Source organism: Mustela nigripes, chromosome 2 (assembly GCF_022355385.1).
Source record: "Mustela nigripes isolate SB6536 chromosome 2, MUSNIG.SB6536, whole genome shotgun sequence".
Lineage (NCBI taxonomy): Eukaryota > Metazoa > Chordata > Mammalia > Carnivora > Mustelidae > Mustela > Mustela nigripes.
In genome coordinates, this window is record NC_081558.1 from 135,877,339 (window position 1) to 135,898,993 (window position 21,655).

Genomic DNA, 21,655 nt, shown 5'->3' on the forward strand with positions numbered 1-21,655 from the left:
AACATTCCAGTGAAAATCGTGGTAATATAACCAGTGTTTCCAATTATGTCCTGTTATAAGGAGAACAAATTTTTACTAAACTTACACAAATAAAAATTGTTATGAAAATGTAAGAATACTCACTGAAAGTTGAGGAATTCTGGAAAGATCAGGTAGCTCTGGAGAAAAAGATAAAACATACCTTTGTGAACAAATTAAAATATTTATCTAATTGCTGTAAGTCATAGTATAAGAGAAGAACTTTCCCTTAAATCTGAAAAAACATATTTAAGAAAATCGTTAATAGTTCCAATAGAAATGTCATAGAAATTACAATCATCCTCTTCAATTCACTCAGTCCCATTTTATTAAGTCTTGTTCTGCTTGAATCTAGTTTTTCCACTGGTTCCAGAAATTCTTACCCAGTTCAGTTTTATAATCAAGGTCATCAGAATAAATTCTGTACTCAGAATTCCTCCCACAAGTCTCACCAAAGATGAAACATATCTACAGGGAAGCTTTTGGGAAAGCATCTAAGTAAAAGTATATGTGTCTGTAAATGATAAAAGACTTAAAAATGGCCATGGTGAAACAGCTGATTAGAATGAATTATAAATTTGGTTGTTTCTGTGACACATAACACATTGAGATAACAACATACGAGGACATACCAGGTTTCATAGAATTTTCTAAACACTTATTTTAATAACCTAACTACACAAATATAATTTAAGAGCATTTAGTATCACTTACTGACAGTGCTTCCCATGTAATCGAATGTACAAGCCTAATTAGTGTAACATACCTCCCTTTGTATAAGAAGAACAAATCTTTAAATGTTCCGTCAGGCCTCTGGAATATTTCAGTTAGAGTGTGGTTAAAAGATTTCATTTTAGACTTTGATTTTGGCAGGTTTCTCAAAAAATATCAGAAGGTTTATACATTTGATTAAATAGGCTCACAGATCAATCTGAAACAATACTTAACAAAAGTGGTAAGAGATTTCAAAAGCAAGTACAGAAGGTTATATAGTTGTGAGCAATAAGGCTCAGGTGTTGTGTTTTTTTTATAAAGACTCAACAGAGACAAAACATAGCATCTTTGTGTTTCTAGGCAGATTGCATGAAAGGTAAAGGAAAACTTTGTTTACAAACTCTTATAAAAAGCAAATCATTAGCCTAAGAAAATGTGTTCCTTTTAACAGAGAGAAAAAAACAAATTCTAATTTTGTACCACTGTACTTTTGATAGAAAATTTTTTTTAAGATTTTATTTATTCATTTGACAGAGAAAAATCACAATTAGGCAGAGAGGCAGGCAGAGAGAGAGAGAGAGGGAAACATGTTCCCTGCTGAGCAGAGAGCCCGATGCGGGACCTGATCCCAGGACCCTGAGATCATGACCTGAGCCGAAGGCAGAGGCCCAACTCACTGAGCCACCCAGGCACCCAGAACTCATTCTTAAATATTAATCTTAGCCAGTAATGACCATAAATAAAATTCCTTTCCAAAGGCTCCTTTGCTATGAACCTTCTACAACTTTTTGACTTTCAGAATTTCTCCTAAGTTTTCCCTCTGCAAATAATTAGACTCACTTTAGGACAAAATTGTTTTCTCCCTCAACAAAAATGTATTTTTTATATCTCACACTTTTTCTTACCAAAAACGTGTACTTTACTTTCCTTGCATACAGAACTGTTTCTCTTATTTCTAGTACATTTAATACCATATACTTAGAATTCCTCAACCTTAGGAAATTTAATTTCTAGTAAAAACTAAGTAGTAAGCAATTATGAATTGCCTGTTACGCCACCAATTTTTACAATGGCAAATTTATGAATGCATTATATAATTTCTAGGAACATGAGTTTTGTCATAATATAATATTTTAATAAAGCACAAAACATGTTTACTAACAGACCCAAATTGATTTTTAGTTTCCCTGTAATAAGGAAACCAAAAGTAGAAAGCCTTATGTTTAGTAATTATTTCTTATTTTGTCTTATTTGGAAATGACCTAGATATTCAATGAATCCAACATAGTTCATCTCTTAGTAAAACTTCAAAGTTCTAGAATTACCAAAAAGATCTGGGGAGAAACAATTTTAAAAGTTCACCTAAAAACTTTTTTCTTATTTACCTCTATTCAATTTACTTGTTCTTAACAAGTATGCTTAAGTCACCCATAAAAACTTGAAGAGATAGCAAAGTCAGTCATCCTCTCAAGCTATGGTAATTATTTTTTAAACATTTTTTTAAACATATTTTTAAACATTTAAACAGAAATAGCACCAACTTATTTGACTCTAAGTGAACACAAGCAGAATGAAAGTTTTAATTTTAATGCTGGTCATCTTAAAAATATGTCTCTTTTAAACCAACAACCTTAAATTAGCTTCAGTACAGAATATTTTTTTCAGATCTTGTGAACTTGAAAAACAATTGGGTTAGTTTCTGTCTTTCTAAGAGCTTTACAATGCCCGGTCCTTAGAAGTGCTTGCCTTCAAACCAACTAAATAGAGATCTTTCACAAACTAATTTTAGCAAGACAGACAGATGATAGATAGGTTGACAGACACACAAACAGATACAAACAAAAATCTTATAGCTTTTATTTTTACTAGTATTTGTAGTGAGGACATTATAGGCCTGATTTCCAACCTATTTTGTTTTTCTGATGAGAAACTTCTTTAAGTTTGTGTTTCCAAGGATGGCTCTTGGGTCCCAGAGAAGATGGGGGTAGAAAATTTACATCACAAAGACAGAGAAAGAACCCAACTTTTCTCCAAGATGGACTTTTTGGGACATACTGGCTTCTCAGAGGTGCTAGTCTGGGCATATCAGCCCTTTTAGCAATGTGTGTTTCAAAAAAGCACCTTTTCCGTTTTTAAAATCCCGTCGCATGTGAAATAAAACCAAAAATAAACTACTTGGACTATATCAAAATAAAAAGCTTCTGCACAGCAAAGGAAACAATCAATAAAACATAAAAGACAACCTATGGAATGGGAGAAGATATTTGCAAATGACATATCTGGTAAAGGGTTAGTATCCAAAATACATAAAGAACTGCTACAACTCAACACCCCAAAGCCAAATAATCCAATTAAAAATGGACAGAAGACATGAACAGACATTTCTCCAAAAAAGACAACCAGATGGCCAACAGACATAGGAAAAGATACCCAACATCACTTATCATCAGGGAAATGTAACTGAAAACTACAATGAGCTATCACTTCACACTGTCAGAGTGGTTAAAATCAATAACACAAGAAACAACACGTGTAGAAAAGGTTGTGGCAAAAAAAGAACTCCCAGGCACTGTTGGTAGGAATGCAAACTGGTGCAGCTGCTGTGGAAAACACAATGGCGATTCCTCAAAAAGTTAATATTAGAGCTATCCTCTGATCTAGTAATTGCACTATTGGGTACTTACCCAAAAAATACAAAAACACTAATTCAAAAGGATACATGTACCCCATGTTTATTGCAGCATTATTTATAATAGCCAAATTATGGAAGCACCCAAATGTCCACTGATAGATGGATAAAGATGTGGGGTGTGTGTGTACACACACACACACACACACACACATATATATATATACACACACAAATTATGGAAGCACCCAAATGTCCACTGATAGATGGATAAAGATGTGGGGTGTGTGTGTATGTGTGTATGTGTATACACACATACACACACACACATATATATATACACACACCCCACATCTTTATCCATCTATCAGATATATATATATGATATCCATATATCAGATATATATATATACACACATACACACACAACCATATATATATATATACACACTGTTTAGTATATATTATGTTAGTATATATACACTATTATATTAATATATACTAATAGTAGACATGCTATTTATACATACTATTTATACTTTTTTATAAAGATTTTATTTATTTATTTGACAAACAGAGATCACAAGTAGGCAGAGAGGCAGGAAGAGAGAGAGGGGAAATCAGGCTCCCTGCTGAGCAGAGAGTCCGATGCAGGGCTCCATCCCAGGACCCTGAGCCACCCAGGCGACCCAAGATTTTATTATTTGACAGGCAGAGATCACAAGTAGGCAAAGAGGCAGGCAGGGCCGGGGGGGGGGGAGCGGGGGCGGGAAGCAGGCTCCCCACTGAGCAAGAGCCCCATGAGGGGCTCAATCCCATGACCCTGAGATCATGATCTGAGCCAAAGGCAGAGGCTTTAACCCACCGAGCCACCCAGGTGCCCCCATACTATATATATATAGAGAGAGAGATATAGATATAGAGATAGATATAGATATCTATATACCTATCTAAATGGATAAATAGATATGGAATATTACTTAGGCACAAAAGTGGAATGAAATCTGCCATTTGCAACAACAACGGATGGAGCTAGAGTGTATTATGCAAAGTGAAATCAGAAAGACAAATACCATATAATTTCACTCATACATGGAACCAAAACAAAGGGAAAAAAATAGACAAACCAAAAGAGACTATAGTGAAAAAAACCAACAAAATAACAACAACAACAAAACTGCAGGTGGTTACCAGAGGGACATGGTGAGAAGATGGGTGAAATATGTTAAGGGAATTACACTTACAGGGCCCCCCGGGTGGCTCAGTCTATTAAATGGCTGACTTTTTTTTTTAAGATTTTATTTATTTGACACAGAGAGAGAGAGAGAGCACAAGTAGACAGAGAGGTAGGCAGAGAGAGAGGGGGAAGGAGGCTCCCCGCAGAGTAGGTAGCCTGATGTGGGGCTCGATCCAAGGACCCTGAGATCATGACATGAACTGAAGGCAGAAACTTAACCCACTGAGCCACCCAGGCACCCCTAAATGACTGACTCTTGATTTCAGCTCTGTTCACGACCTCTGGGTTGTGAGATCAAGCCCTTTGTCAGGCTCCACGCTCAGTGGGGAGTCTGCTTCTCTCTCTTTCTGTCTCTCCCTCTGCCCCTCCCCCGATTCATGCTCTCTCTCTAAAATAAATAATCTATTAAAAAAAAAGAGAAGAGTCTACCATATAATGAGAAATAAGTAATGTATGGAATTGTTGAATCACTATATTCAGGTTTACACCTGAAATTAATATAACCCTGTATATTAACTATGCTGGAATCAAAATTTAAAACTTAATTTAAAAAAAAGGTGAGAAACCAGATGGGATCGGGAAGGAGAAAAACCACAAGAGACTCTTAATCTCACAAAACAAACTGAGGGTGGCAGGGGGCGGGGAGGTAGGGAGAGGGTGGTGGGGTTATGGACGTTGGGGAGGGTATGTGCTATGGTGAGTGCTGGGAAGTGTGTAAACCTGGCGATTCACAGACCTGTACCCCTGGGGCTAATAATACATTATATGTTTATTAAAAAAATTTACAAAATTATTTTTAAAAAGAAAAGGTGGGCTTGAAAAGATTTCTAGAGTTGCATTTCTGGTTTTGGGGCAATTTGTAAGACAAAGACAGTTGTTTCCAAAACCCAAAGAAATGGATTATAGACTGAATATCTATGGATTGACCTGCCTTTTTAATTAAACTTTTACCTTTTTTAAAGATTTATTTTAGAGAGAGTGTGTAGGAAGGGGGAGGGGCAGAGGGAGAGACAGAGAAGCAGAATCCCCGCTGAGGATGGAGCCTCGCGATGCAAGGGCTCAACATGGGGCTCGATCCCACAAAGCTGAGATCATGACCTGAGCCACAACCGAGAGTCGGACACTCAGCACACTGAGCCACTCAGGTGCCCCAGAAACTTTTAGTTTTTCTAATATCTGGGAGGTTTTCAACTAAAAAAGGGAATCTAAAGATTTTTGCCTTTGTAAAATCTGTGTCAAACATTTTAACAGAAGTCTTTTTTTCCGAGTACAGAATTTAACCTTAGCTGCCATTAGTGTCTCAATATTGGCCTTCCCCGATTCATTTGTAGAAGTAGGAGAAATTTTGGCCTTCTGTTTTCCCTCTGTGAAGGGCTTCTCCACGGGCCTATGTGCACGAATAACCATAGTATAATCATAGTGGAAGAATTCACCTTAGCAGCCAGTCAAGGTCTCTGGGAGTAGACTTGGGAATAGCCATTAACCTAATTCTTCTCTGAATTTGGTTGGATCTTCTGATAAGTGGAGGAAAAGAGGCTTTTTATTTCAAAAGATTGCTGCTATTCAGGAGACATGGGTTTTGCAGTGGTGGGGTTTTAGATACATCACGATAGTACTGCCCAGAAAATCCTGAAGCTGAAAGGGCCTGATTATAGCGAAGCAAGCCCTACTGCCTGTCCGGGGTACTTCTGCTAAACTCACTTTCTGGCTTTCAGCATGTACATGACTAGCCTGAATAGCCCGTCTCCTTTAAGCCTAGAGATTAGACCAGCATGTTCACTGTGGATCTTCCAGGGAAAGTTAAATAAGCAGATAGGGTTGGATTTTAAGATGAATTTATGTTAGATGTGGACATTAATATCTTAGGTCTAATTTTTTTTTCCCATCTCATTCAGGGAGTCCCTAGTATAGTGATTATACTAATCAGACAACTGAGAGCTCTCCATAAATAATTTTTTCCTTGCAAATACAGCCAATTTAAAGGAACCCTCTTCCGGCCACTGACAAGTAGGATCTTATTAATTCCAATAGCAACTCAAACCACTAAGCCCTTTTATGGTGTGATCAAATATGTAAGAGGTGTCCCTCTCTAGGGCAGATAAGGCAGGTCCTATCATACAAAAGTTTACTCCCAAGATTGTCTAAGAAAGCAAAGGGCTTTGTTGCACAGGCAAAACGGTGTCAGCTCTCTCCCACGAAAATGAGTAGATCCGCTGATGTGTGACGGCAGCCACTACTACTGGAATGGGACTTCCAACACTAACAAGCAACGAAGGATGACATGACGGAGGCCCTCGTGGGCTAGGACATTTTATGACAAACTCCCTTGAGGACGGGCATGCCCAGACAAAGCGTGCTGCTGGTAACTTGGAACCCCAGTCTATTTGGCCACCAAGGTACACACCAGTAAGTGCACATCTGGACAGTGAAGACGAGAAGATTCTTACTGATCACAAAGCTAGGCTCTTAGTACATGTAACAAGATGAAAGGAAAAACCCCACGTGCACATTGACAGCTTTAGCTAAGTGCTGGGTCTCTCAGATATGGTTCTCTTTCATATCTAGGAGGATGTGCTGTGGGTTGAGATGGTGCGGTGTTAGGCAGGTAACCTCTTGTTAATCTAACCTGTTGTGACCAACTGATCCTAACACGGGAGTCCCTGAGTTAGGCAGTAAGCACTCTAAAAGCTTTTAAGTGCTCAACCCATGCCTACCAATTTTTAGGCTCTGGCTTCCAAGATTGCCCACGGCAACATCCTTTACCTCATGTGCACATTAATCCACAGGGGAGTTTGTCTCAGCAGACACCAGTCTGCTGAGAGCCATCACTTCATGAGTCTGTGGGGCTGGCTCCAAAAGTGCGCTTCTAGAGCACAGGCCTGCTTTCTGCCCCCTGGAAATTCCTTTTTATGACAACACAAAACACAGAGACAAAGGAAAAGAAAAGACCATCTCTGGAAGGAAATGGATCAATATTAGTACTCAACCACATTTTTACCAAGACTTGTTAAGTCCAGTGTAGTAGTTCCACAATATTTTCTCTTGCTAATCTAAATTTAAAGACAAAGGGCGCCTGGGTGGCTCAGTGGGTTAAGCCTCTGCCTTCAGCTCGGGTCGTGATCTTGGGGTCCTGAGATCGAGCCCCACATCGGGCTCTCTGCTCAGCGGGGAGCCTGCTTCCCCTTCTCGTTCTCTGCCTGCTTCCCTGCTTACTTGTGATCTCTCTCTGTCAAATAAATAAAATCTAAATAAATAAATAAATAAATAAATAAATAAATAAATAAATTTAAAGCCCAAAGATTCTCATTACTCTCACTCCACCAGATTCTGCAGAGATTCTGGGAGGCAGACGTGGAAAGAAATCTTACCTTCTGCTGGTTTTATGTTAGATGTCCCAATACCTTAAAACTGCAGAATCTTCGGAGCAACTACTCCATGGAAACCAACTATAGGGGAGGAATTTAAATTTCAGTCTACCCATCAAGATTCTTTTCAGCTAGTCTAGGAATTGAATTGGTAGGTGACAGGATTGGTAGGTGACAGATTAACAGGAGAAAAGTTTTATTATATGTGTAGAGAGACCCAACAGTGCAATTGAGACATAAAAAACTGGGTAGTTTATAGATAGATAATCTGTGAATAATAGATAGGACAAAGAAAACTTAACTTTGATTAACCCATTAAAGAATTCTAAACTGAATTAGGGCTGAGGCAGCAAATTAGTAACAAGTTATAAGCAGTGCTTATACAGATTTCTTGGCTCTAAATTTCCTATCTCTGATAACAAGGATGTTTCTTTACCTTGTGGTACAGAGATGGTGCCTTTTCACATCAGAGATTCATTTCCTGCTGTTCGGGGGAGAGGGTGTGGTCTGAGTGTCCTTGGGCACAGTCTTGTCTCTTATGCAACTTTTATTTAGAATAATCAATATTCCAAAGTGGGACATTTTGAGGGTGGTCTGTCCTTGGCTGCTACACATTTAATGGAATGCTTATATGAGTGTCTCAAAACCATTAACCAGGTTCCTTGGCCAGTAACTGATTAGGAAGCATCAGCCTTAAAATATACCAAATTACTACTTTTAAGTCTATACTGTAAGAAAATTAGAAAAGTTTACACTGAAAAGAAAAATTTTACAGACTACAACAAAATAAAAATGAACAGAAACTTTTTAGATTTAATTTATGTATTTTTCTATTTAAACCCCTGTGTTTCATCTTCCCAATATCCACCTGATTTAAAAAACATTAAGTATCCTAAAATACTGGAAACAATTATTTAAATGAAACATATCTCCCACCTATGTAATAATGCAAAGAAAATACTTTTCCTAAAATATCCATCTACAAGGATTAAATCAGGTCAAAACCAAGCAACAAGCTCCTCTAACTGAAATCCCCTAAATAATCCTCAAAAAAGATACCAAGAGCATAATAATGTCAATGTCCTGTGATCTTTAATCAACTTTTTAGTATCGCCTTAAGGGCTAAGAAAGGGCTTTCAGCTTTCTAGTCTGGCTTATCTCAAAGTCCTCTTCTTCATGAAAGCATTTTTTAATTAATGAGATTAGGCTCAGATATGACCATTATTCAATTTACAGATTTCAGTGTAACATATTATTAAGAGGAATTCTACACATAGACAACACACAAACACAACTGTCTACATTTAGAAAACTTCCAAAAGTAAAACCAACTAAATATTTCTTACTAATATCATCATTAGAACATCTTTTCTAGCACAAACTCTAAAGTTGCTGACCTGATTTTATTAATATTGATTTTGCAAGCTAATGCAGAGAAAAATTACTTCATTAGCCTTAACATAAAATGAAAACTCTAAATTCTGGAAGTCGTCTTTCATTAGGAGGCTAAACTCTTCTGACTCACTGAGCCAATGGCAGGTATACATAGCATCACATTTATCTTCCTAATCTCTAGAACTTTCAAAATTTAGGATATACAAAATAATACCAGGACTTTGTCTGTATCCCACTACCTTCCACTGTTTCATTTTTCCTACCTGAATTGTGAATTTTTAGAAATTAAATAAATTCTTCTGAAAGTCATTTGGAAGCTTCTGTATTTGCCCTTGAATGATAGTTCTTCATCACGTGAGTTTATTCCACAAATTTCTCTCAGCTTAGAAAATTCTCTGACGTGTTCTATGTATGACCTTGCCTAGATTTCAAAGTACTACAACCACCTATTCACTGCCTAGCACTTATTTGAATGGACAAATGAATGAATGAATGCTCACAATAAATTGTAAATACAACAGACTATTTCAAGGGTACATTCCAGTGTTATTTGAAGACACTTGAAGCAGCAATTAAAGCTCTCATTCACCAATTCTTCTGAAATTCCAGTTTAGCAATGCAAATAGTTGTCTTCTTACAAAAGGATATACTTCTGCATGGTCACAATTTACTACTACCTGGTGGTGGCTAGTAGTAGCCACTGGCATCAATTTTAAAACTAATCCAGATTTCAAAATACTACAATATGAAAAATTCTAAGACTTCAGTATTAAAACTTAATGATTTTATAACTAAATAATCTAAGAGTGAGCAGGGAGGAAAGGAATGACAGAAAATTGACCACATTTCTTTAAAGACAAAGTTATCAAACTAAGAACCTATATGGCCCAAACTCTTAACATAACACAAGAGAAAATGAAAAATATGACACAAATAAACAAATCTTCCATGTCATGTCTTGAAGGTGCAGGGAATACTGGTCTTTAAACTTTCTTGTATATTAGAAACTTTTGATCTTGATCCAAAGAATCTGAGTATCTAGAGGCTGGACTGGGCATTTCTTTTTAAAGCTCCCCCTATGATTTTTAAATGCAGCCAGATTTAGTAGGTTGGGAATCACTGCAATAGTGTCTGCCTAGTGCTATTACCTTTCTCCAACACAATACTGTCTTTCTTTAAATTAGCCAACAATTATCCTTTGTAAGAGTTAAAAAAAAAAATCCTCATTTGTGAATATTCTCATTAATTTTTCTTTGCTACAGAACCTTGGTTGCTATGTGGTCTTTACTAATTATAACCAAACTAATTAGCAAGAGATGCAGGTTCTGGTCCTAGATCTATCCCTATGTCATCCTGTTGCTGTTACTCCCCCACCAGTCAGGGCTGTGTTTTTGTCTATGAAATGCTGGTGTTGGATTAAATATCTAGGTTTTTTTCTGATGCTCTATCTTTACAAGCAGAATGTTTAACAAGTTAAAAACACATCAAAACTTATCCATCTTAGTTCCATTTTCCTAACTGTTGGCAATAGCCAGAGAAACTGCACTAAATTCTAGGAAGGTTTTTCATCAGGAACAATTTTCAAAATCATTGTCAATAGCATGAGATGCTGATGAAATGCTAAAGCCAATATTATTCAGGCTTCATGCTACTATAGCAACAAACATATTCATGGGGAAAATACATTTGGTTTCATGAATACAACTAATTACCAACTTGAAAATTCAGCAAGCTGTGTGGTCCCAGACAAGCTATTTACCCTCTCTGTGCTTCTGCTCTTTCTATTATGGACATAGTTACAGTACTGGCTTTCATAGGATTGTGAAAACTAAATTAAATGCACTTAAAGCATTTGGCAGATACTTTGAAAACATGCTCAAAACTTCAAAAAATCTTTTTCTAGAAACCTTAAGTTATAAAGCCCAACCTGTAAATCAAGAAAAAGAAAGGAACCATTATTTTATTTCTGTTATCCACTAAGAGAAAGGACTAGGAAACGCCTTTCCCATCAGATCATTTGGGGATGAAATAATCCTCAACGATATGGCAGAACTGTCCAGGAAAGTCCAAACTAGTCTAGAAACAAAACTTAACATTTGTTCTTTCAGCATGTCAAGGAATACAATATAGGATAAACTCCCCACAGACTCAAATTCAGCTAGGGTTTACCAAGTGAATGAAACTGACCAGACAGCAACTATGTAAATTCTATTTTATTATTCAGAGTTGCAGAAACATTAAAATAAACATAGGTAAAAATAGCAATATGCAAGGGTCTGCTTTTCATTTTAACATATCCACAAGAAACTAACATAAAAGTAGGCATTTACAAATTTGCAGAAGTCACAAATTGAAGCAATCACCTGTATATAAAACAGCTAGAAATCTACTAGCCATTGTAACATCCCCATGAAGAATCTGGAACATGCTCTATATTAAGAACATATGAAATCCACCAACAAAAAAGTCTTGTTCAAGTGTGCGTTGGTGGTACAGTGGTGAGCATAGCTGCCTTCCACAAAAGCCTGCTCATTAAAAGAGGACACTTCCCCCAAGAACTGTCATGATATAAGCAATTCACTTTCAAATTGTTGCTTAGCAAAAATTTTTTTAAAAATTAAATAGGTATGAGACACAAAGAGATAAGGCAACTATGACAAAATAAATTATTATGTGATGAACTAATTGTTAACAAGACTGTTCCTTATTGAGTGGAGGATGGAAGATACTGGCTATTCTCTGTACTGTCTTTTTCAGCTTTTCTATGTTGAAAATTCTTAGAATAAAAAATTCGGAAAGGAAGTTTACATACCATTCTAAACTTAGAAGTATAACTGATGTCAGTCTCTTCTTCCCTTAGATATTAAATATATCAGTAACAGTCATATTTTATTTGAGGTTTTTCAATGAACTATAAAGCCAATCCACAGATTTGGGATATATATAGAATTATCTTTGAATATGATAGAAGCTCCTGAATGTAAGAGGAAGGGCTTCTAAAATTTGTTTTAGCCTGAATTCATTCCACCAGAACCCATGAGAGTCTATACATCTTGCAGATTCAGTTATAGCTAGTCAACTTAAAGTGAGGGAAGTTAGTTCTTGGCTTTTCCTTTTTTTACAGGGAGTTGACCTGTAGCTTCTAAGTACTTATTGATGAGGTCTTCTTGTGTGGACGATGAACAGGGCTGATATCTGCAGTACTCCATTGTGTATTCTCCCTTTCCCTAAGGAGTTAAAAACAACAGAGATTTTGTTTGTTTCTTTGTTTGTTTCGGTACATCTACCAAGACAGGATTTCACACATTTGAGCACTGTGTAGGGCGGTTTCTTAAAGAGCACCTGAGTAAAGTATAAATATCTGCTTACCTCTGTGCATGACCTAAGTTCAGTGGAATAACCAAACATATCATTTAGAGGGACCTGAAAACAAACACAGGATATTCTGGAATTGCTTACTGAAAAATATTTGCGTAAAGTACAGAAAAGCCTTAGGCATTTAATTCTTTTAGTCTTAGGTTTCTACTAACTACTCTTGATTTAAAAGAATTAAAAGCCAGAGAAGTATATATTTGTTTTACTGAAAGTATGAATCTTATTTAAAAATAATTTAACATGGCAGTCACAACTAGAAACCAAATCTTTCTGTTTCACAGGGTGGACACCACTCATACCCACTCCACACACTGGCTGCAGCTCAAACATGGAGAAGCGTTTCTTCTGTGAAAATGTTAATATAACTTTCCTCTGGACACCTCAATAATATGCTGATAGTAGTGTCTTTTAGGAGGCCTTATGTAATGTGATATACACTTTCTCCCATGAGATTTAAGTAAAGCACAGGCAATGGAACTCAGTATTATCCAGTAAATAAGAGCTAATGTGATAAAGCAGTTACACAAATGAAACTTATAACAAGAAATAAAGACAACTTCTATACATCTAAGAAAATGACATACTCATCATAAAGGCCCACACAGATCTTATTTTTAGTTTTTGCATTTAAGAGCTGCTCTAACAGCAAATTATAGAAATTGCCACAAATATAATACCCGAATAGCTAGGAAAATGTGTCAATTCGCTCTACATTCTCCAAAACCAACTCTCCAAAACCAAAAACTAGCTCTCATTTCTATCTGCGGTTACTAAAAGCAAGATTGTCAATGATCAATAGTACTTACATCGGCATACAGCGTAAAATAGTCCTCAATCCCATCTTGTCCTGTGATTACCCCATGGCGTCGGTTAATTCCCGCAATCACAGGTCCTTGAAATTCATTTGGGGCTATGATTTCCACAGACATAATAGGTTCAAGAATACATAATGTTGCATTTGCCAGAGCTGGGTTAAAAAAAAATACACAAATTAGTTTATTAATCTTTAAATACATGGGAACTCTCCCCTACCCAGACATACAAAAGAGAGAGTGCTTCCAAAGGTACACGCAAGTGATGAGGCTCAAGTTTTGATCTGGACTCTCCTAGATGGAAATTCCAGTAAGACAACACATGATTACAGTATTAATAGTTCTAAACTATGTTTTTATCCTTAAACATCACTAAGCTGCAGAGAATATAAAAGGGGTATTCAAACGACATTCAATCAAGTTCTTTAGCATCAAAATTATCCAGCTGAGGGTTACTTATTCTCTTTCTCTGAATACTTTCAGGAGTAAAAACTCTCACTGTTAATTAAGTCTTTGTCCAGGTAAACCAGTTCCTTCTGGTTGGTCCCTGGAAGACAGTTATTTTTAACTGTAAGAAAATAACTTTTATCATATATTTGGAGACAATAAACAAGTCACACCTGAGTTATGTCTTTCTTTTCCTAGGCTAAACATTTTCAACACGTGATTGAGAATCAGAAGACCAAGTTTCTAGTTTCTGCTCTGACCTCAACAAGTTATATATGCCTTTTAGAAAAACAAAATGTGTCCAGCCCTCAAGTTTCTTCACCTATAAAATGACACTGGATGTGAAGAGACATTTAAGCACTGAAACGTGTGTGTCTAAGCTTATTTTTATTCCCCTTAATATATAACCAGAACACTTCTTAAAGTGACAAATGCCGACTGAGGGTTATATTTAACAATGTGGAGAGAATAGAATAACATTTCAAACATTCTTATCGAATTTGTATGTTATGACAGTGTGGAATAATACTTCAGCTTCAGACTGGATGAATCACCTCTAAATAAAAACTTTAAGCAAAACCTAGAAAAGATGACAAAGAAAATATTTTAAGATAATCACAGCTTTCCAGGCATCAATTTGTTTAGATTAATCAATTAATTAATTAATTGGCAATCATTCTCATATAGTCATTAAAGCACTTCTCCTAAAGCCACTAGTAGCTTAAGTGCAATAATTATAAGAACAGCAACTTAATATGCTTGGATTTCTTTGAATTATTCTCTAATTCAAATCATAGCTCAGACCTACCTTTGACTAATTAGTCCTCATTAGTGAATTTTGTTCTAAAAAAGAGAAGCAACTGAACTTTGCAGACTCCAAAGCTTCTTCAGCTAAGCCCCCCAAAACCCCGCACAGACGTGGAACGCAGCTAACAGTTTGGGACCGTAGAAACGGCTCTAGCTCCTGCAATGTCTGGGGTTAATCCAACAGCAGAGCTTCCCTGGCTCTAAAGAAATGCAATCCATGCAGAAGAAGATACCCAGAAAGACAGATATGAGCAGATGTATTAAGATTTAGAACACGTTACCTCATGCTTTCAATAGGTCAGTAATATAAAAGAGTGAGATTGTGAAAGGGTCATATTTTAAAGGGAAGAAAGGGCCAGGTAGACAGTGCCCATCACTTAATTGCTGAGGATGTCTTGTCCAGTTCTCAGTTTCATATTCTCTCATCCTGCTCCTTTCCCTTTAAGATCCTCTTTCTTCCTCAACTCATCTCCTGACTCACTTCCAAAGAAATCATGCCTTCTTCTAAGCTGCTGTGGCAAGACTCTGGAGTGAATTCACCCTGCTGTATTCAACAGTCACACGGCAGCTCACTCCTAAAACCTATGTTTCCTCAAGCAGATCCGTGTGGTGTATGGCTTTTTAAGATAGCAAGTAAAAATACCAACATCATCACAGGTACTTTTAAGCCTGTGGTGGTGAGAAGAGGTAGTAATATTTTTATATCAACCACTAGGAATAATGCTGATAACACCATGCCAGGTGTTGAAGAGGCCGTACGAGGTGGTGTTCAAGGGATAGGACTCTAGGCTGGTTTAGCTCTCAGCTCCACCACTATCATGTAATCTTGAGCCATTCAATTAACTACTCTGAGTCCTATTTTCTCAACTGTAATGTCACTGTGAACGTAAGATACGATAATTCATGCACTCAGCATAAAACACCACACATAAGTGATCAATAAATGTTATTATGAGTACTCGGAGACAAGAAGCTAGGGAATAGTGGCATGGCACAGTACCAGGTCAAAGGCAATCTGAAGGAAAGCGTGACTAGCATTCACTGCCCAAGTATGCACGTGCAAGTTTTCAAAGATGTTCCTGTATGGAATTACTATTTCCAAGCAGCCTGGGGGAAGTTTCCACACACTAAGTATGGAGCAGAGCTGGGATCTAATCCCCAAGACCATCACATAATGGGGCAGGAGCTCAAAGAAGGGGTGTTGTCAAGTTATTTGAGCTAACCTTTACTTCTAGGGCTTTATTTCTCTTGTTGGGTGGCGACAAGTTTGAGGTTTCTGGGAGGACCAAGCATAGTGCTCTAAAACCTGGCCACAGAATAAGATGGCAATGGTCGCATTTGTAAGGGGAAACATGCCCAAAGAGAACATTCAATTTTAGATTCGGTTTTAGTTATATCACTGATTCATCTCAGAGGCAAAGTTTAAACTGTGACCCAACAGTTCCAGTTTGCATTTGTTTTGGAAAAAATGACAATCCAAACTATTTTTCTTCCAATTTTGAATAGAGAATGGCTAAAACATCTAAGCTATTCTGATACTGGGCTCATTTCACGACATTTTTACCCCAAAACTCTCATATGGGATTCAAGAGAGGTTTGCATGAAAAGCTTATTTTCTTACTGAGCTAAGGAAAACTTCCTTTTACCCTATACACTTGTCCTTCAATCATGGATGACTGAATAACAAATGAAGAAACAGCCAAGTAACTCATTTTTCATGCTAGCATCCTGATTTGTACATGATTATCTGGCAAAAAAAAAAAAAATCTCAATTACTATCTAGTGTTTTTCCTTTGCACACCTACGAGGCAGTTTTCATACTTAATGTCTGTACACTTAAATAATTAAAAAGTAAAGATCACATATTCACCAGTTTAGCTAATATACACAGATGTACAGGCTGTTTTCATGGATGCACATGTGTAAATTATGTGCATATATGTCTCCATTTAGTTATATCTCTTATAGGAGCAATTAAAGAAGAAGATGAGGCTTTTTGTTAACTGAGAACCATACCAATTATCTGGCTTTGTTTAAGCTCTATCTCCAGGAAAGCTACTAATTTCCAGTCAAGAAGCAGCATAAAATAATTGGTGATTTCTAATTTGACTATTCTTGTAGAAGGTATCGACATGGATGGAACTGGAAGAGATTATGCTGAGTGAGATAAGTCAAGCAGAGAAAGACAATTATCATGTGGTTTCACTTATTTGTGGAGCATAAGGAATAACATGGAGGACATTAGGAGAAGGAAAGGAAAAATGAATTGAAGTAAATCAGAGGGGGAGATGAACCATGAGAGACTATGGACTAGAGGAAACAAACTGAAGGTTTCATAGGGGAGGGGAGTGAGGGGATGGATTAGCCTGGTGGCAGGTATTAAGGAGGAGAGAGAGCACAAGCATGTGGAGTGAAAGAGGGAGAAGCAGGCTCTCCTCTGAGCCAGGAGCGGCAAGTGTTTTAATGTGAATCATGCCTTAGAAAATCTTTGTGACTTAATTTCCCTTTTTCCTATTAACACAATCTTCAGATTACGACAAGATTTCCAGATCACAGATTTCAACTGCATTTTTAACAGAGCTGGCAAAAGAAAATGAAGGACTTTCTCTCCCTTTCACAACTGAGAAACTAATACTCAAATTATTAATAGCTGCCATTAGTTTAAGTATATAAGGAATTAGCAACCTAGTCAAGAAATGAGCAATCTTTTCCAATGACTGCCCCACACCTGGTCACAGATGCAAACAGAAAAACAAAATGAAGTCCAAAATTCATGTAGAATCAACAAAATTGTGATTTACAGAGTGCTTAAAAAATATTATGATTAATCTAATCTTTACTGTCCATTTTGACTGCCTCTGATAAAAATGTTTCTGAAATGTTTCATAAACCATAATATAATTCTCCTGTCTAAAGATACTTATGTACATTATTAATAATATGGAAGAGATGACAGAGAGAATACATTTTCTGGGTCCAGGACAGAGGTTTCAAGTTCCTTTGTTGAATAACCCTGATGTCAGATTGCTGTGTTATTTGCTCTTCTCTCTTAAAAGCAAGAATCAGATACACTTGCAATTGTTTAGGTTTCTGGTTCATCAGGGTTTTTAATACACCAGTTATTCTGTGTGGAAAAGGTTGACAATTCCAGCAGTTTATCAAGAGGTCTGCACTGTGAATTAAGTTTACTGAATTCCTTCAAAATATGTTGCCACCCACAAAATGCCTAAAAGCCTAAAATGTCACACTTTACAAAAATTACTTAAAATTTATGGATTTCCTGATATCTGAGTAAGTCAGTAAAAGAGCATGATGGCAATGTTTCTATAAAATATCTCTTAGTACTCCAAGCACATCTATCTTCTTTATTAAAAACACAACAGCCAAAATATGGAAAAAGTGCAGATGTCCTTTGACAGAGGAATGGTAAAGATATGGCATGCATATCTCTATCTATCTATCTACACACACACACACACACACACACACAAACACACACACGAATATTACTTAGCCATCAAAAAGACTGAAATTTTGCCATTTGCAATGATGTGGATGGAACCAGAGGGTATTATGGTAAGCAAAATAAGTCTATCAGAGAAAGACAAATATCATATGATTTCACTTATATGTGGGATTTAAGAAACAAAACAGATGAACACAGGGGAAGGGAGGATAAAATAAAGTGAAATCAGAGAGGGAGATAAACTATAAGAGACTTAACTCTAGGAAACAAATTTGGGGGTTGCTGTAGGGGAGGTGGTGGGCGGATGAGGTACCTGGGTGACGGGCATTAAGGAGGGCACTTGATGTAATGAGCACTGGGTGTTAATGTTACTGACGAACTCTACTTCTGAAACTAATACTACACTGTATGCTAATTAATTGATTTTTAAAAAGTGGCAAAAAAACCAGAACTTACAGGTTATCTTTAAATTTAAGCATATGACAAATATTAGGTAATTTAGGAGAACAGGTAGGCTTTCAGTTTTGTAAGGAAGAGAGTACAGTAAGCTACCCTCACTTCAACTCTAGATTTGCCCACACCTGCCAAGTGCCCCGGTGGGCTGCCTGGGATTCTGGGGCCCAAGACTAAAACACAGCACTGCACTCAGAGTCTCTGACGATCTGTCAGGGAAACACACACCGTGCTGCAGCAAACACAGGGCACAGTACCTTGTTTAAGAGCACCTTCTCCTGCACGGATGAAAGAGATTTCATTGGAATCAACCATGTGGTGCGCCCCATCTTGCAGGACAAACCGGAGCCCAGAGAGCTTGTGTCCAGAAAGAGGGCCTTTCTCACAGGCATCCAAAAACCCCTGTTAGTGAATGAATACAACTTATGGAGTCAGTGGATTTCACTTCCAGGTGAATTATCAAAAATACTCACACATTTTACTGTTCAGAAATTGAACATTTTTATGAATACTACATTTTACTCCTCAGAAAAATAAGTTTTAAAAAGCTGAATAGCTTAACTACTTAAATATTATTATTGTGGCATCTAGATGAACAATCCCTTGGAAAAGCGTTATCACTTAAAAGTGCGAGCTGGTTTGAAAGTGATGCTGAGAGTGCCGACACTTAACATCTTCAGGAATTACTTACCTCTTATAACCCATTATACAGACAGCCTGCTCTTAATTTTATAAGGAGGAAACAGAGGAAAAGCAAGGAAGAATACTTCCATCAAACTTGGCATTGATTCAACAGCTATGTCCTGAGCTCCCATTATACACCTATCAGGGCTTTGCCTCACTGGCAGATCACTACATTATGGCTTTGGTGTTATACATGCCAGTAAGAACTGGAATTCAAAAGTAAATTCATTTTTCCTGATGCAGTTCTTTTTAAAAAAAACAAAAAACCAGCTTCATTGACGTATGACTGATACACAATAAACTAAACATATTTTAAAAGTATAATGTGATAAGTTTGCAATCCTTTTTCAGCCACTTCAACATTTGTAGAGCTCCCACAATTCAAGTTAGTTTTTCCTGACAATCACATTGCTGCACATAGAGTACAATATATTTCTGACTCTGCAAAACTATAAACTCTATATGCTGAAAAAAACATAAACCCTCCTTTACCTACATTAATATTGAAGAATACAAGATAACTTAAAGGTATACGAGTGACAAAATACTCTCCTGAAATAAAGTACAGTGAACGAAATACAGTAATCACAAAATGCTACCACCGCTAAAGCTGAAATTATAATTAGCAAAGATTTCTAAGCTAAAAGGGTAAATGAAAACCTAAAAATCTCAATATAGGAGGACAGTTGCTGAAGATTTTATTTATTTATTTGACAGAGATCACAAGTAGGCAGAGAGGCAGGCAGAGAGGGAGGGAAGCAGGCTCCCTGCCAAGCAGAGAGCCCGATGTGGGACTCGATCCCAGGACCCTGAGATCATGACCTGAGCCGAAGGCAGCGGCTTGATCCACTGAGCCACCCAGGCGCCCGGTTTACAACAGTCTTAAAGCCAGTGACCTAGAAAGCAAACAAAACACTAACCTCTTACATGTGCAAAGCACTTCACACTTTACAAAGAAATGTCACAGAGTATTATCTGACCCTCAAGTTGGTAAAGGGTTCAAGTTTAGTTTTCTATTTACTTACACTTTACAAATGAAGAAACTGGCTCTGAACACCATGATTTACCAAAGAGTGCATTAATCAGTAGCAGAGACGTTGGGAGAACTCAGATATTGGGAATCTTGGCAAAAGATCATGCTACTGTAACAGTAAACTTAAAGCCTTCATAAAACCCTACTGACTGCTACAAAATTTTTATTGTTGATTGCTATTTACAACATAGGCTCAATTTATCAAAAGAAATAGAATAACTATGATTAAGAAACAGAATGAGGGATACTTGAGTGGCTCAGTCGGTTAAGCATCCAACTCTTGATTTCAGCTCAGGTCACGATCTCAGGGATGTGAAATTGAGCCCTCTATTAGGCTCTGCCCTGGGCACAGAGCCTGCTTAAGATTCTCTCTTTCCCTCTCCCTCTGCCCCTTAGGAGAGTGCTTAAATATGAAAAGTGCTTAATATATATTTGCTAAGTGCATGTCTTTGAAAAGCTGGCTACAATCTGGAGACGGGTGGACTATGAGAAGGAAAATAAGTCCTCTTAGAGAAAGAACTACTGCTTTGTTTTAGAAAAAAGATATAAAGGAAAAGAAACAGAATGAGTTCCCCCCTCACTGTCATAGCATATATTTATAGCTCTTCATCCTAATGAACTAAAGTTCCTAAATCAGATGGAAAGCTTACCAATCAGGTAAAGAAGCAGGACTGTAAATGAAATGAACCACAGAAGACAATGTGATAGAAATAGGATTTGAAGGGCACCTAGCTGGCTTAGTCAGAAGAGAATGAGACCCTTGATCTTGGGGTCATGAGTTTGAGTCCCACGTTGGGTATAGAGATTACTTGGATAAATAAAACTTTAAAAAAGAAGAAGAAGAAGAAGAGGAGGAGCATGGTGCATAAACAATGACTCTTGGAACACTGAAAAAATTAAATTAAAAATATAAACACACAAACAAACAAAAGAAATACGATTCAATACCACCTAATAAACTGGTTGAAAAAAATGTAATCAAGTCATTTTTGTTGTTACCTTTTCTACTGCAGGCACAAACTGCTTTGGAACATTTGCCCCGAATGTTTCATCTGAAAACTCCAACTTAGTGTAGTTCTCTGGGTCCAGAGGCTCCAGTACACCTATCACTCTTCCAAACTGGCCTGCACCACCCGATTGTTTTTTATGTGTAAATTCAAACCTGAAAGTGATTTAGGAGGGGAGAAAAAATCAACATGGCATTAACATAATTAATTACC

The 21,655-nt window shown here is 37.1% G+C and overlaps 1 protein-coding gene across 1 annotated transcript in view; it reads right to left on the reverse strand.

Moving 5' to 3' along the window:
* Positions 1-11,556: 11,556 nt before the first annotated feature.
* Positions 11,557-21,655, reverse strand: part of GFM1 (G elongation factor mitochondrial 1) — a 43,680-nt gene continuing 33,581 nt past the window's right edge. Inside the window, exons 14-18 of the mRNA XM_059391663.1 lie at positions 21,435-21,597; positions 18,976-19,120; positions 13,540-13,700; positions 12,728-12,781; positions 11,557-12,585 (exon numbers count right to left, since the gene is read on the reverse strand). Of these exons, the coding sequence (XP_059247646.1) occupies positions 12,454-12,585; positions 12,728-12,781; positions 13,540-13,700; positions 18,976-19,120; positions 21,435-21,597 (655 nt within the window). The 3' untranslated portion in view covers positions 11,557-12,453. The remainder of the gene's footprint in view (positions 12,586-12,727; positions 12,782-13,539; positions 13,701-18,975; positions 19,121-21,434; positions 21,598-21,655) is intronic.